At 38.4% G+C, this 17,199-nt stretch overlaps 1 protein-coding gene across 1 annotated transcript in view; it reads left to right on the top strand.

Moving 5' to 3' along the window:
- LOC138936174 (microtubule-associated protein futsch) overlaps positions 1 to 16,790 on the top strand; it is a 36,085-nt gene extending 19,295 nt beyond the window's left edge. The window contains exons 7-9 of the mRNA XM_070301324.1: positions 493 to 10,155; positions 10,478 to 10,917; positions 12,442 to 16,790. Of these exons, the coding sequence (XP_070157425.1) occupies positions 493 to 10,155; positions 10,478 to 10,917; positions 12,442 to 15,424 (13,086 nt within the window). The 3' untranslated portion in view covers positions 15,425 to 16,790. The remainder of the gene's footprint in view (positions 1 to 492; positions 10,156 to 10,477; positions 10,918 to 12,441) is intronic.
- The last annotated feature ends 409 nt before the right edge of the window (positions 16,791 to 17,199 follow it).

Here is a 17,199-nt window from a genome sequence, read left to right as displayed (position 1 = left end):
CTGGATGACACAAATATCTTAAATAATCGAGGAAAAGTCACGAAAAAATCGACTCATCGAAATGATAATAAAGCGTTATTGCTTTGCGCGCCTCGTCGCACATGAGCGGAGGCATCGATTAGTTGACATACATGCTCGTTACAAATACACGTTCTCATGATCGTGCACAGAATCACGTGCAGATAGAGCGATTTTTATATTGTCTTGTAACGTTCAGTTCTTTGGGAAAAAGAAAGGCTTTCTTTGCTTCAACTTGTTCCTGTTATTTACATTTGTCTTGTATGTTTATTAGATTATATTGTATATACAAAAGTAAATTGTATAAATAAGAATTTAAAATTGTGATTATATAAAATATAAATATAAAATTATTGATTTTTTTTTTTAAACCTTGAAATTTTGTCTTGACGAAATTGAAACTTATCAATTCGAAAGATATGCACCTATTCGATATCACCGTTATAGCGGTACCTTTGAACTTTGTTGAAACAGGTGCAGACCAGAACGAGGCCACGCATCGGCGACAATTCATCCGTCTCACGAATCTCGCGCAACAAAGCTGCCCTGAGGAATAAATTGCTGAAGAACGCCAAATCGATCCAGCGCAATCGCTGTCGAAGTGACAACATAACCGCGGTGATCGAAAGCGTTGTGAAGAAGTGTCACGAGACCGAGAACGGACCGGATGGTGACGGTAACAAGAATGTCGAAACCGAGGACGAGGGTAAGAAGGATGCCAAAGAGATCAACGAAGTCTTTTTAGCCAATAAGGTTTCAGATTCGGACGATAAGATTGTTCGTCCGAAAGTCGGACGACCTAAAATTTTTGGCAAAAAGGGAAACATGAAAACGAAAACGGACAATTCTATTAACAAGTTTCAATTTCATGATAAAGCTAGCGATAAACTGGCGAATTTAAAAGTAAAGGGCAAATCCGTAAAATTCAAGAGCAGTGCTATTTCAAAGAGCGATGCAAAAGGCGAGGAAACGTCCTCTCCAAAGAATATACCAAAGAACTCGAAAATGACCGATAAAGACAACAACTTCAATCCCGACAGCAAAAGAATAGCAACGGTTTTTGGAATAAAGAGTAAGAGTAAATCGACGCAAGGCACACTGAAGAGGAAACGTCCCGTAGATCCGGTAGCATCCTTGAACGCTTCTCTCAAAGCGAAGTTGCAGTTACGAACACAAGACGGCAAGTTCGCTCGCAATCCGAATAAAGACTCATCGGCGAAATCGTCAGAAGTGAAAATGGACAATGGAAAACATAAGGTTGTCAATTCTGTTGAAAATAAGTTGCTAAAGTCGAAAACGATTCAAAAGTTGAAAATAGCCGAAGTACTACAACTGCCACGAAGAATCACCCGATTATCGTCGGACAGCGACAAGATGCCGACTTTAGAACCAGCAGTGCAAATCGTGTCTTCTAACGAGGAATATGCCGATAAATCAATAAACGATCTGCCTATCTTGTCGCCAGTGACATCATCAGAATCTCTTCAAGATCAAAAGACACTTCGAACTACCGCAAAAAACATTTTAAAGGAGAAAGAGGGTAATACCGAGACAAATACTGATCGCGAGGTTGTACCGGAAAAAAGCACGAAAGAGCAGAAACCGACGCGGGGACGAAAGCCAAAACAGGAATCGAAAGACATGATGAAACAGAAGGAAGTCGTGATAGTTGGAGAAAATTATGAGATCTCTAAAAATAGCTCGACGGTGCTAAAGGAGAGAAGAACGAAAAACAAAAAGAGTTTGCACATCAAAAATATTAATAACGGCGAAAATAGCAAAGAAGAAATATTAAAAAGTGAGATAATCGCTAAAAAGGATTTAAAACCAAGGAAAGAAGAAACGACGAAAGAAACTCGAAGCAATTCGAAAACCATAATAGAAAAAAATTCTATGAAACTGCCAGACATCCCGTTTGAAGTAAAGAAACTCTTGGGTTCGGCTAGCAAAGAAGATCTCTTGAATACATTAGAGCTCGCGTCTAACGATACTGGCTCGAAACGCAATCTGAGACAATCGACGCCAAGATCGAAAATGCTTCAAGTGAATGACAAGAATTCACGAGAACTTGATGATGAATTGGACAGCTCAAAAGGATCCAACAAAAAGATAGACGCAATTAGGAAATCGTCAAGGAAAAACGTTGAAAAGAAGAGCGATGACGTGAAAACGATTAGCCTAGAGAAGGAGTCAGATAACAACACGTTTACCAAAGATGCAACTAACAATGTTGCGCAAAACGAAAGAAGTCAACAAAACAAAAGAGACAACCGAGCAAATGCGAAGACGAAGGAAATCGATAGTACTGATATCGAGGATAAGATCGATAGCAGACAGACGAGAAGATCATTGATCGATGCGAGGAGTGAGCCGTCTTTGGAAGCCGCGAACGGTAACTCTCAAAAGGGTAGCGGTTTGTTTGGGAAGCGCCGCAGTCGCAACAAATCGGTTGAGGAGACTGAGGAGATCAATACACGTGCAATGCAAAAACAGAATAACAATGAAAATGTCACGCCGAGTGAGAAGGAAGTTCAGAAGAAGGAGAAATTCAAAGAGGCCATCGATAAGAACGAAACCGAAGGTGATAGTAATAGCAATTTTGATGATCGCGACTCGACGATGATGAATCTCAGTCTGAGTCATTTGCAATCCGAAACAAGCAACTTATCTGTTGATAGCGGCAAGGAGAATTCCTTAGAGACTTCCATAAACATTCACAATAAACTAAAAGTAACAAGACCCAGAAAAACGTGGGGCGCACGTCGAGAGAGATCATCGAGGAAGAGATCTTTGAACAACGTCATCGGCATTCTGACGGAAGGTATAAACATTCCTGTGGAACAAAGCGTCCAGATATTGACGATTCAAACCAGTCTAGATAATCCAGACAGAATAGCGCGTAACGGAAGCACGCAGCAATCCGTTGACGGCGAGGGTAATGTAATCGTGGTGGACTCGGCGTTCAGCGAATTGTCAGTTCTTGCTAGGAGCGAGCAGGAATCTGCGGAAAATGAAGTCATAGCAACGAATGCAAACGACAATCATTGCGAGGATGATGAAAAGAATGTTCGTCCTTGTATTGATAAACGGGATGCAAATACTTTTACGGATCAGATCGACGTGTCGTCGAAAGTCTCCACTGCCAAGATGCATTCACCAGTCAACGACATTATTCTCGATCTGTCCAGGAGAAAACCCAAGGGTAAGGGTTCTTTCCTAGAGAAGATTGTATCGAAGATAGCCAAGCAAAAGGATGCTTTGTTAGAAGGTGAGGTAGGTTCCCTTTTGGACAACGCCGCTGATGAATTGACCAGCATCCTCGATGAAGTCGGGCCTGCTTTAGCCGATAACGCAGAGAGTGCGAATTTTGGCGAAGTAAGTTATGCCTCAAAGGACGAGAACAATGAAAATATAACGAATATCGATAAAACACCGATAAAAACTGATAAAAAACCATCAGTAATTGCCACTTCAGAAATCCAATCATTGGAAGACAATATAACTAATATCAAGAATGCAGCTTCCGAACGTTCAGTAGATTTATTAGTTATTCAAGATAATCTTGAAGAGAATTTTGCAATGAAGATTGAAATGCAAGTTCAGAGCAAGAATCAAACTAAGGTAAATGGTGTTTCAGATGTTGAAATGAAAGACAACTATATCGTAGATAGACAAGTGAGTGGTTCAATGCGTTCTGTTGAAGAATCACAGGTTGAATCTTGCGAAAATAAATCGGCAACGAACGAAGAAGCAATTATTCCAATGGAGATCCCAGATGAGACTCCATCATCATTGACTGATACCTTAACAGAAATTTCCATTTCGTCAATTACGGTACCAAAACTAGGTGTAGAGAAATTCGAAATGAAGGAAAAATCCAGGAGAAAATTTAGCAAGAGACCACTGGAGGACGCAAACTGGCCGAAGAAAAGCAAAAGAAAGTCATTAGAAGTCGTTGAAGAGCTTGCTGAAAAAAATATACAAAAAGAGCTCCGACTCGACGACGTTATCGCGTCTAATTCTAAACAAAAAGAGATATTTAACATTGGACACGAACTTGTCGAAAAAGAAGGTGAAATTATAGAAATTTCCAAAATAGATGCTAAAGTCGAGAAGCTTCAATGTAACAAAAGCAAAACTATCGAAGATTTGGAGCTATCGAGTTTAGAAAAAATTCTCGTGGAAGACAATGAATCAAATTTGGAGAAATTTGCCAATCTTCCAGAAGCGGCTTATGAAGAAGCGAATGAATTGACAGCGAGTTTTGAAGAAACCGTTTATAAAATAATTTCTGATGAAAAAGCTGTCGAAGCCAATACTCGATCGATAGAATTGATCAAGGAAAGCATTAAATCCCCGATATTATCTTTGAAGAAGACTGTTAAAAGCGGAAAAAGTATGGATAAAACTCAAAAGAAAAACCAAATCGATAATGCAAGCGAATCTTCATATCGACGTTTGTCGAAAAAGAAATCACAATCTCTTTCAGATGTTCTTCAAACTTCCGTGAAACCCATTAATGAGGAAAAAAAGCTGTTAACTTTATCACCCCAAAAAGATTTTGAAACAACAAAGAAACATGCTGCGAATAAAAAGTCATTAGCAGATGAATATTTGAATCTATCAAAAGACGAATCTGTCAAAGTTGCTTCAAAATTTAATGAGGAACTTAATGTCACAGATTCTAACGAGTATTTGTCTGCCAACTTGGAGCATTTCAAGGTACCGGAAGTAAAGGATTTGTTGCAGAGCGTGAAGAAACGGGGATCAAAAAAGAAGTTGTTGTCCGAGGATGATCGCTGCAATAGCGAAAATGTTTCCGAAGAGTCTGGTATAAACAAAGAACTTGCAGAAGTTAGTGACATATCTAACTTGATCGAGAAAGTCGAAGAGCAAGTAGAATGTAAGAAACATATTGTACGAAAACAATCAAGCACAAAGAAACTTGAAAGATCAAGTTCTTCAGGTTCGATTAGGTTCATTACATCTCTAGTCAAGACAAGATCCATGTTCAAAAAAAGATTACAGTTATCGAGTGAGGATCTTGCCGTTTCCAACATTCGCAATCAAGACGCTGAGAGTACGGATGATCTATCCGAGAGTTCATGCGCCAGCGAGTCCAGCTATTTCAGCAAGAAGCGATTCGCTAAGAGGAAGAGGAAGGAAGAGAATATTGTTGACGGTAACAAACGAGAAGATTCAATAATTCTAAAGAGCGATAAAGAAAATTTGAAGAAGAAAACGCAAAATGCTAAATCGTTGCTCGATGAGCACCTTGATCTTTCTGATATGGACGATATCGATATTCCAATGGATATCCAAGCTTCGTTGGAGAACACAAAAGCTTTGGAGAACATCGAACGAGAGTTTGAACTCGCTGAGAAATCTTTAGTTTTACAAAATGAGAATGCAGATGATAAACTAATGACAGATGAATCAACAAACAAAAATGCCACAGCAGAGCAATCAGTATCGAATAACTATGATTCTCCGGATGATCCGATCACCCCGAAGAAACGCGCGGCCGGTAACTTTGTTGTAGTACATACAAAAACCGGTGAAATTCTAATAGTGGAAAAGAGGAAAAAGCTAACAAAGGAGGCAGCTAGATTTTTTTGCGATCTGTGTGCAACGAGTTTTACTCGCAAGAGTTCCTTGAAGAAGCACACGTTGTCGCAATCCCATCTATCGCAGATAGCGAAATCTACCAGGGATAAAATTGAATCTGTTAATAACGCCACGTCTGAAAATACTGAAGAAATCGACGAGAAAGGGAGAAGTAATCCAGTAAGTGACCAAGATATAAAGAGTGTTTCAGACAATGCTCAATCTCATGAAGTTACTCAGAAGTCCGTAGAATCGAACAAGAGTTATGCTCCTTATGGAACTAGCACGGAATCTCTGGTGGATCTAGGTGGAGTAACGAGGCAAGAAACGCTGGAAGATAAATTGCTAGACGAGGAAATCTGCAAAATTACCGAAAACATGAGCCACGACGAATATGTTCTCACGGATCAACTAACGCCGGAGGAACCAGTGTCATCGTCTACTCCTATGAAACAGATTCGGAAAAAGAAACAGGAATCAGGACAAGATAGGAATGGCGACAAGAAGCGTAATAAATCGAAGAAGAGGAATCTAGCGGAAGAACATTTGATCTTGGATTCTCCCGAGTTGGAAGGATCAAAAATTGATTTGAACGAGCCTCTGAATTCGGTTAATGAATGGAGCTCTTCTTCACCATCTTGCGAGCATAGTTCGACAAAAGAAATAATACAAACAGTAAAAAAAGCCAAAGACATACCTGAAGAAATTCAACGTGCGGATTTAGCCGAAACGCAGAATCAGATAGAGTCGATTGTTAAATCTTTAAATAACAAAATAGATTGTTCAAAATTATCATCATTTGATACCGATATGAAAAGTGAACAGTATATGGAATCCACGAGAACTACGAGGAGCAGCACGATGAGGAAATTCTGCAAGATAGATAATGATAGAAAGGAAGAGACTCAAACTTCAACTGAAATTACTCGTTTTAATTCAAGACCGAGAAGATGTAAAAACATTCAGAATTACAATGAAATAGCTAACATGGAAGCTATTGATGTTATGTGGACTTTTATGGGAGCTTCTATGAAGATTAACAACGACGAGATAGAAAATAGCTGCGATTTGCAAAAGAGACAGAACGAAACAGAAGAAGAAATGATTAAAGCGTTACAGGAAATGGCATATGATGATAGTATGGCGTATACGGAAGTTGCAAAATCAAAGCTAGACTCGACTAATGATATTAAAAAGAAAAAACGTGGCAGACCGAGACTCAAGGATCGTATTTCGAATTCGATTATTACCTCAGTTCACACGGAATTTGAAGTTAATGAAAATGATATTGTCGCTACGAGTTTTGAAGAATCAAAAATCGAGGATCAAAAATTAGTTTCTCATACCAAAGAGCATCTTGACGAGGCCGGCAAGACGCCATATATTGATGCAAATATTCAACCTTCTAAACGAAATAGAGGCAGACCTAGAAAAAATCCTGTACAAATCGCAAACAATTTCGTAATACAAACAGAAGATTTTAATGTCTCCGAATCGATGAAATCAAAATGCAACGAAGTAACAGAAAAAACAGAACAGATTGAATCCGAAATGTTGGTCATCGAAAAAGCTGCTTCGATCACTTTAGCAGATTCTTTGACATCGAATGTTGAATCTTTGCCTGCTGTTGAAAGTCACATTCAGGAATCGAATTTATCAGAAACAAAAAGAGATGAATTAAAAGTTGAAGAAAACAAGATTCAATTGACCAACGTGAATACTTCTAAAAATCAATTGGTGCAAAAAATAGAATCTACGGACATCAAGATAGCTGATACCATGCCCGCAAAAAATTGCGATATGCTTATTTTCAATGTTCCATCAGAAAAGAATAAAGCCGTCGATACATCGATGCCGTCAGAGATGAACGTACGTATTGACGATGCAAAATTTCAATCAGAGAATAAATCTGACTATAATAATACAAGCGCAAACATTTTAATTAACTCAACAGTCGAATCTTTAGATGAATTTTCTTCGGAAATTATTGAAAAAGTATCAACTACAACTGATGATTTGAAATCGGTCGAGTCTATTAAAGCAATTGGACTTGATGAGAGTTTTGAGATTCAGAAGCTACCGAATATTTCAGAAGAGAAAAGAACGTCAGGAGAGGAATTTCCAGAGGTGGAAATATTCCATGGAGAAACAAAACTTATATCGGAATCAGGAGACAGCGAGGACGAAATCACTGACGATAAATCTCTTCCAATCACAAATCCTCGCGAGTTGCTAGCTCAGAAAACGATAAACGATTTAGAGAATGATAGCATTCACGATAAAAAAACAACTCAATTGGAATCGTCTAACAAAAGATTATCTGGAAGTTTCCAGTCAGCCGGCAAAGAGCGAGAAACTGGTCGTAGAAAATCGAAAGTCTCTCGAGATAGAAGGAAAAAGGTAGTCAAGATCGCTGAATTATCGAGCGACAGTGAGAATGAAATTGATAGAATTGAATCTGCTTCTTCGAGTAAAAGCAAGATCGTAAAGAGCGTATTTGGCAGAGTATTCGGCGGTGAGAAAGCGGATAAGGTGAAGGAGGTACTGAATGACTGGGTATCGCGGTCGGAAGACGATTCGGATATATCCAGAAGCGCTTCCGAAGCGAGATCCTGTTTACGCGGACCGACTAAGATCCCCGAAAACGGATACAAGAAGAATAAAAAACGCTATTCAGGAATTCTTACAGGCTCCGACACGAAGAAGGATGCCGAGCTATCTCCCAGAAAAAATGGAAACGACAAAGGCAATAGTATCAAAGTTCACAGAAAATTAAAGAACCGAAAAAAACGAGAAAAGGATTTCAATTCGATGCCCGAGGATCGTATCGAATCGTTGTCACCTATTAACCCAGCCAAAAGGAGACATCGAGAGAGCAAGATCAGAGCGGATGAGAGAATACTCAGAACTTTCGATGACGAGTCGCTAATTCTTTCGGAAAGTGATGAAAATGTGAACGAGATTAAAGAAACAAGCAATCAATTTGACGATAATTATTTGGGCAACAAAAATGACGAATCGGAAAGATATTACGAAGAAGAAGAGCGAACGAAAGATAGGAATTCGATTTCTGCGGACTGGAAAAATCTTCGAGTCGGCCATGATGCCTATGCAAAATCGAAAAATAGTTCCAACTATCGTAAAAAGCAGGATACTAACGCGAGGGACGAGCGTTCTTCTTCGCCTTCGCAGTTTAATATGTTCAAATGTAGACGGAGGCAGAGTAAGACTAAGGCCGGCGAGAGGATCTGGAAAACCCTTGACAACGAGACTTCAACGTGCTTTTCTGATGATCAGGATCTTAATGAGACGCATAAAAATTTCAAAGAGCGAGAAAGTGAATTTCATGAATCTAGAGACGCAGATTGTTCGAAAAATTCGAAGAGTGTCGAACATAATGATGACATTTGGAAAAATACCAATTTAATAAATCAATCGCAGGTCGAAGCACAAAATGCACGCGGAAGATCAAGAAAGGACTCGAATAATCGTAAGAAACAGAATTTCAATATAATCGAAATAGACAAGACGAAAACGGATAATATTATTTCAAAAAATTCCGATAATTCATTCATTGCTTTAAGAAATCAAAAAACGAAAGATGAACAAAACGATCAAGCGATTCGATCTACAAGTGAATCGAGGAACCGCTCGAAAAATCTGACTGTCAAAGATAATACTTATGAATCTTCCGCAGATATGAATCATCAGCCAGCGAATTACAGAAAGAGCAAAAAAGAAACCGCCAGTGAAGACTGGAAATGTTCAATGAAAAGTTTGGAATTTGATAAGGAAGATCTCGCGAAGGATAATCATCTGGAGATAGAGATTAGAGAGAAGCATGAGGTATCCACGGTGTTGTCGCGTAGCTGCAACAATTTGACGGGACCAACTATGAAAGATCAATTCGTCAATCTTGACGGAAATTCTCAGATGATTCGGGAATCTGATAATGACGAAGAGGAAGAGCAGGAAGATGACGACGATGATGATGACAATGATCTCGGACGTCGAAGAATGTCGCCGTTTTATGCTTGCGAGACTCCCGACAGCTCGATGGAGAATAGCTCTAACAACGAGGAGGATGAGGAGGAAGATGGCGAAGGGAACGAAGAAGAAAGAATGATGCACGAAGATACTTCCAGAAAAACGAATCCCAGCGAGTTTTCCGGGGAAAAAATTGTCATCAGGTCGCCGTCATCGGGTCACAAATCAGACGTGGTGACGATCGCGCCGACGGACGCAATCGAGGATAACGCTTTGGATGTGCCAAGAGAAATTGAGTCAACGACGGAGCCGCGACAAGGCAAGATTCTAAACTTTGACGAAGAGCTTTTTGTAGAGTGTTGCTCGAGATTGAAGGCCACTAGCGAGAATGAATTGAGAGGCGCGAAAAAGATCAAGCTGGATCATACAGAATCTTATCACAGACGAGATGATCAGCCGCAAGGATTTAGGGTCAACAGAGACCGATGGAAGGATGTGGAGAGTCAAAACAGCCTTGGCAGTCTTCTGGAATCGGTGAATCAAGTAAGTACTAAATTTTTATTATTATTATATATTACCAATATGTATGTATGTGTATATAAATTAATATTCATTGATAATAATTTATGTATATATGTGTTTTATTTTTCATTCGATTTAATCTGTTTAATAATGTGATAATTGTAATTTTAATTTTTTTTATATATACATATATTTAAGATTATTTTTGTGGAAATAATCTCTGTAATTGTCCTGAGCTTCTCTTCTTTTCTTTATTTATTCTCTCTTGTCTATAATTATACTAATTTAAAAAAAAAATACATTATACGATATAAAGTAAGTATATCTTACTTAAAAATTCTAGTTGCTTGGCGAGGAGATGTGCAACAGCCACGACAAAAGCTATCGAACACGTGGCAGCGAGCAATCTAGCAGATCCGCCAGTCCGGATACATCGCGAGTCGACAATCTCGGCTACGAGGACAGTCTGGACGTAGCCTTTGAACATAATAACAAACTCCGAGACAAGATTCAGCAGCGTATGAGAGAGAGCGAGAATCTGATTGCCAGTACATTCGGTCAGAAGACCAACGATAATGATCATTCTGGCGACGACAAGCGACACAGTGTTACCTCATATTCTTCGAGTATGCACGAGCCCGAACAACAATCTACCTCAATCGCGTCGAATAGAGAGCGAATACCATCACCGGGACACAAGAGCAAGGTGAATTCGACTCTAGGTGGTCTGCTAGACAAGGCATTGTCCAATTTATTGCACAACAACGGCAAACATGACCATAAGTAAGTATCTCGATTCTCAAATCTACGCATCACATTAATTTGTGCTTTTTTAATAATAATCGCGCGCGTAATGAATATATTTTATCTAAAATATTTTTGCTTTTAAGAGAAACGCGTTATTAATATTACATCAATATGATGATGTACTTTGATGTGAATAATATTTTGACATAATAAACTTCCGAACTTGGCAGAAACAAAGGTGCTTAAAACTTCGTAAATACTTCATGAATAAACTTGCAGAATTTTCCTGGCCACGGGTATCTTTAACGACTTACTAATACCATAAAATTTTACGCCAAAAGATAGACTTTAATTTCTTTTTCTTATAGATAAAGATGATTTTAATTTGTGTATATAAAATTCGGATATAAAAGCGTAAAAAATTTTCGAGATCGATAGAATGCATACACAACAAAATATCAAGCAAGATGATTAAAAATATATTTGACTGTGTTTTATATACAGGACAGATATCAAATGTCAAATTGCATTTTTCTGCTTTGCTTTCAATTCAACACCTGTTGATCACTTGTTTATTCATCGACGCACAGCTATATGTTTTGTTTTCACTCCGGTCTTTGATTACGTTAAACTAAATGTAGCGCATGATCGGTGTGTAAAGAATAAAGAATGATCGGGAAAAAATAATTCACGTGTTTCGATCGTGATTATTCCCGATAAAAATTAGCTTTCCGAAAATCGAAACCGAATTTTGCCAAATGATGCAATGTCGGCGAAGTTGTTAATATCTTCTTCTTTTTTCAATTCGCCTTGGAATTATTCAAGTGTCAGTGTTCTCAGTTTTCACAAAGAATGGCCGTAAGGACCGCTCTCGCTGAACGATGCCCATTCGTTCGTTGCGTATTGATCCATTCTCGTCACTCCATTCTATACGCGATATGAGCGATCTTTCCCGCAATAACACCGATGTATAATGTTTTTTATACTATAGAGCTCCATATATAGCAATTATTATCAGTATACGCGCTACATTTATTATTCGACCAGATTATTTACCGGCAAACGTGCTTCTTGAGGATATAGAAGGAAGGATATTGTTTAAAGGAAAGAAATATATGTGTGGGTCGAAAAAGAGTACATCTCTCTCTCTCTCTCTCTCTCTCTCTCTCTCTCTCTCTCTCTCTCTCTCTCTCTCTTATAAATTTCAGAAATAGAATAAAGTGTAAAGAAGATGTCATTAACAATATCGATTAATTTAGATTGTAACGTGAAAATTAATATTTTCAACAATAAACAATACCATATAAAATGTCACAAATTTTATTAAGCTTATGGTTTTACAACTTTATTTAAAATTTTATTAAAGAATTTTAACAAATTATAAAAAATACAAGGATTTTTAATGGATGATTATAGTCATTTACACATGGCAATATTTTCTATTTCAATTAACAATACATATAGTCATATACAAGTTTAATAACGAATCTTGCTATGGTCGATGTACGAACAATCGCGTTCGTTGATATACATTATTTATAAACTAATTTCATTCCACAGCGGATCCGCTCCAATGAAGCTGTTGGCGGAACTGGCTTGTGCACGAGCTCCTACCTCTATGTCACCGGAAGATACCACGAATAATGGCAAGAATCATCAATCGGTGAAGATGGTCGCTGTGGCGATGGCGGCGGCAGCTGCAGCGACAGCGATCAAAGATACCTCAGATTTATCGAAGAAGCCAACGAAAGGGTCAGTAGTAACGTCGAAAACATCTCTAACAAAGAAAACAAGAAACCCTATCAAAGAGCTATTTGAACGTAAAAAGGAGATAAACGACAGAAAAGAACGCTCAAAGCCTACGCTGATGGAGTTAAACGTGCAAAAACCACGCAAACCGAAGAGGGGTAAGAAGCAGCAGCAAGAGTTTCCATTAATTCGTAGAAACGAGCTATATGGTGGTTTGATGGAGAAGAAGAAGCGTCGCGAATCCGATCGGAAAGAGGAATCGGAAAGAATAAAGGATGTGTACGAATTTGATGACGAGGAGAGCCAAACAGCGCCCACTTTGGGTAGCGTGATGTCTTACAGGAGCCAAGTCGATAAGAGTTACGACACCAACTGGAAGAAGGATATCGATGGAGACCTTGGTACTTTGGAGAACGACAAGATTAATTATATTGCGGATACAAAATTAGGCGTTATAATTGACCGTAAGTTTCAAGAACTGGAGAAGTTTGCGCCCAAGACGAAAGGCGCTTTGAAGTCGTTCCAGAGTGAAGAACAGCAGCAGCGGATTGCCGATCCAATCACCGGACCAATGGACGACTTTGTGGAAAGAAAGCAGCAACGTTTGAAACGTCTTGAGCAGAGCATCAAGCAGTCCAACAAATTCAAGAAACGAGGTAAAAGTTTAAAAAAACGGGTGAGAAACGCATGGTATGAGAATGATAGCTCGGACGAGTTTAGGACGGCTGCGAAAGCGGAAGATGTTGGCGTCGGCATTTCGAAGAGTCAACGCGCATGCTCGAAGGGCAAGCAGAATCTCTTTGCGGAATTGTCAACGTCGTCCGAGAGCGAATATGAACGGAAGGACGATGTTGAATACGTAATTGGGAATGAACAACAATCTCTGTCGAGGTCGAGAAAGAGTCTAAAGAAACAGCTCAACATCGACATCGAGGAGATGAATTGTGACGAACACATAATCAACGAATCCAAATTCAATAACGAGGATCAAATTGCAAATTGCGATTGGCAGAATCAAATAGCGCAGAACAATACTATAAAGGATTACGACGCCGCGAAATCAGAATCGGAAATGTCGGATCGTTCGTTAGTGATAGATGAGAGAAAAACGATTGATGAAGCGAGAAACAGTGATGACGATGCGGATAATCAATATGAAAGGACGTTTGAGTTGGAAGATCTGTACAGAGAAGATAGTTCGGAGACGGAGACGGAGGTCGAGGGCAATGAAGAACTGGCACCGACGACCGAGGAAGCAAAGGATAGAATTGGAATGCAAGCATTGGATGAAGAAAATGCAATTTTGCAAACGAAAGTTATTTCTGCGAATGTGAAAGACGATTATGCACCGGAGAACGAATTGATTCCTTTGGAAGAAGCTTTGGATTTCTTGGATCGGCACGAGGATCTGGAGTCGAAATCTGAAAATTTACGCTCGAAAGTTCAAACTGAGAATGATAGTGTCAATGACACTTTACATACAATAAATGAAGTTTCTAATGATGGATTCATTAACACGGAGAAGGAAAATAAACATCTGGATCATACAGAGACACAAGATGAAAAGGAAGAACCGGATGACGATGTTCCAGCTTTGCCCGAGAAATTATCCAGTAATGAAAAACCGCAGAAAGAATCCGATAACAATCTTCCTCTTCATGTGTTCCTTAGCAGAAAGGTACAAGAATCGAAGAAGAGAAAGCAACAGCAGTTAGACAAATTACGAGAAGAGCAGGAGAGGATACTCGTGGATTTTCAGCCGACTAGAAGACAAAGAAAGTGCGCGATAGGCAAGCAAGGATTACTAGCGGAAATTAGCAGTTCAGATGAGGAATCATATACTAGAGATAACAGCAAGAGAGGAAACGATCACGACAAATCGCGTAAGAAGCGAGAATCGAAAGAGAAAAAAAAGGAGAGGTATCTCGAGAAAAAGCACGAGCAAATGATTGCTAAAGAGCAGAAAGCGATCGAAGAAGAGATTTTGCGAGAAGTTGGCAAGAGAAAAGAGATTCTTGCACAAAACATAGACGTAGATACTGCGTTGAATATGGACGTAATTAAAACAAATATTGTTTTCGGGCAGGCCCATAAAAAGAAACACCAATCGAAAGAAAAGCAAAAGAAAAGTAGTGAGAATACTGAGAAAAGTGTGCAACACACCACTAATCAGTCTTCTCTTGGCAGTTCAGAAGACATTCATAACAATTTAGAACATGCTTTTTCTTCTATAGAGAGTATCATCGGAGAGAACAACGACCACTTATCAATTTCATCTAAGCGAAAAAAACTCTCGAAATCACCGACGAGACTGAAAAAAATTCACAAACCGGGCGAGAACGGAAAGATCTCGGCGAACAAGAAAAGTAAAGAATCAATTGTGGAGAAATCCAAGAAGACATCCGCGAGCAATAATAAGGATTTGAAGGAGCGCAGATCATCTAGCGGGAAACACGACTCTGATGACGAAGAGCTAAAAACCACCAAATCGTGGAACAAGGTCGAGGAAGGCGTCGGGGTGGCGATCGGCAGACGAAAACGCACCGCCGCTCTTCAGCTATACTATTGGTCCAGCTCAAGTGACGAAGAAGAGGTGCCGGAGCCGGTTTTGGTGCCTAAAGAGGAAGAGGATGATCGACAGGAGCAGCATGGATGGATAGTGGGCGATTCTCACAAGCGAATGATAACGATGTTGGCGATGGAGAAGCAGCAAAAAGAAAAGCGACGCAGAAGCGAAGATGAATTCGAATCCGGCAAATCAAAGAGCAAAAAACATCGGAACAGTACTTCTTGATACGTGTTTCACGATTAAATCTATACCGCGTGATGGACGCGATATTGACGATTACGTCATCGCGATTTTTTTTCTAGAAATTATGGAGGCAAAAGTGCAACCAGAAGAATTTGTCTCTTCAATTAAAATTACGTTTTATTTCAGAGCGGTTATCCGTAGGCAATTCTATTTAGGTAGACAATTGTGTATAAGTGAATGGTGCGAAGATATTTGTTGTGTTCGACCTTTTTCTTCTTTTGTTGCATATTAAATGATGAAAATTGAATGTATGAAAGTGATTTGGCAAATAGAAGAAGCGTATCATGGACATATAAAGAATTTGTATGTTTATATGTATCTTATATGTCTATGAAGCGTATAAAGAAATGAAGAAAGATAAAATGTACATAGAGTTGCTTGACATTAGAGTAAAAGATTAGAGATTAGAAAAGTATCCTTCCGTTGCACTAAAAGTGTGTGTATGTGTGTGTGCGAAACATATATACACACACATAACTTAAGATCTTATATAAATAATGCAAGTACGCAACATTATATAGACTGAATGTGTGAATTAGTAGAGAGTGAAGAGGACACCCTTAGACAATACTAGGACATTTGTAACATTTAGTTACATAGGGGAATTTCCTACACACAATACGAAAAGATAAAGAAGAAAGAGAGAAGAAGAAGGAAATCAGTCACAGCCGCTTATTTAGAAAAGGACGACGTATAAAACCGGGTCCAATCAAGTTTAGTGCTTCTACACAGCTTTTTGTGATTCGTAAAATGTATTTCTCCGTGTATACTTGCATATTCTTATATATTCGTACGTATTCTTACATATCGCAGAATGAAGTAAAAAAAAAATATGAAAAGTTTGAGGACGATTTTGAAAATACCACATCTGAGGAGCTTAAATGCTTACGAATGCGAAAGAATGCAAGAGGTGAAATTGTCTTGATTTTTATTTTTACGAATTTTTGTAGATCTCAAGCTTGCACGACATAAAATAAAGTTACGCGTATATTCGAAGAAAAACAAATGCTTGTTTACACGTGAAACGCGGACATTATTTTTTTTCTTTCATATTCTCATCTCGTGCACATAAGACATAAGTATATAGATTTTCATATATTACGAAAAAATGTTATATATGTTATACGCAAATGACAGAAAAAAAGGAAAAAACGATTATAGACTTTAATGTAAATGTACTGCCATAATCATATATATTATACGAAAAAGAAGCCTATCCGAGAGATAAATATAGTAATTAATATTATTCCTCTGTAAAAATTTAAAAAAAAAAAAAATCTAGCACAAAACTATAGGCGACGATCTAATGTAAATAGAGCATATTTTCAATGTGTCTGGAAAAAGTATGTTTTGTAATATAAGGATTACAAAGAAAAAAAATAAAATTATTCAACAATATATTTCTTTTTTTCTCATTTAATATGATATATTAAATAAATTGCTCTTATAAATATAAAAAGTTCAAAATATATTTTTGTTCCTATAATTTACATTGCATTTAGTAATATAATATTTCTTGAGAGAGAGAAAGAGATTATTCTCATTAAATATAAATCAAATGTGGCGCGTTACCACGCGCAATATTACCATACGTAGAAATGTCCGTTTAGTTTCAGAACAACATTGCTAGGAAATAACAGAGTAATCAGTTGGTATGATTACACATTACTACACTCTATAAAGAGGATTTTTGAACGCATCCTCTCTCTCTGAATCACGGACTTATAGAAGGTGCAAGCAAAACGAGCATATCTACA

This window comes from Polyergus mexicanus, unplaced genomic scaffold (assembly GCF_030449975.1).
Source record: "Polyergus mexicanus isolate NDT 795.1 unplaced genomic scaffold, iyPolMexi1.0 SCAF_9, whole genome shotgun sequence".
Taxonomy (NCBI): Eukaryota; Metazoa; Arthropoda; class Insecta; order Hymenoptera; family Formicidae; genus Polyergus; species Polyergus mexicanus.
The sequence above is the reverse complement of the archived record's forward strand: the minus strand, read 5'-3'. Positions and strand labels throughout refer to the sequence as shown.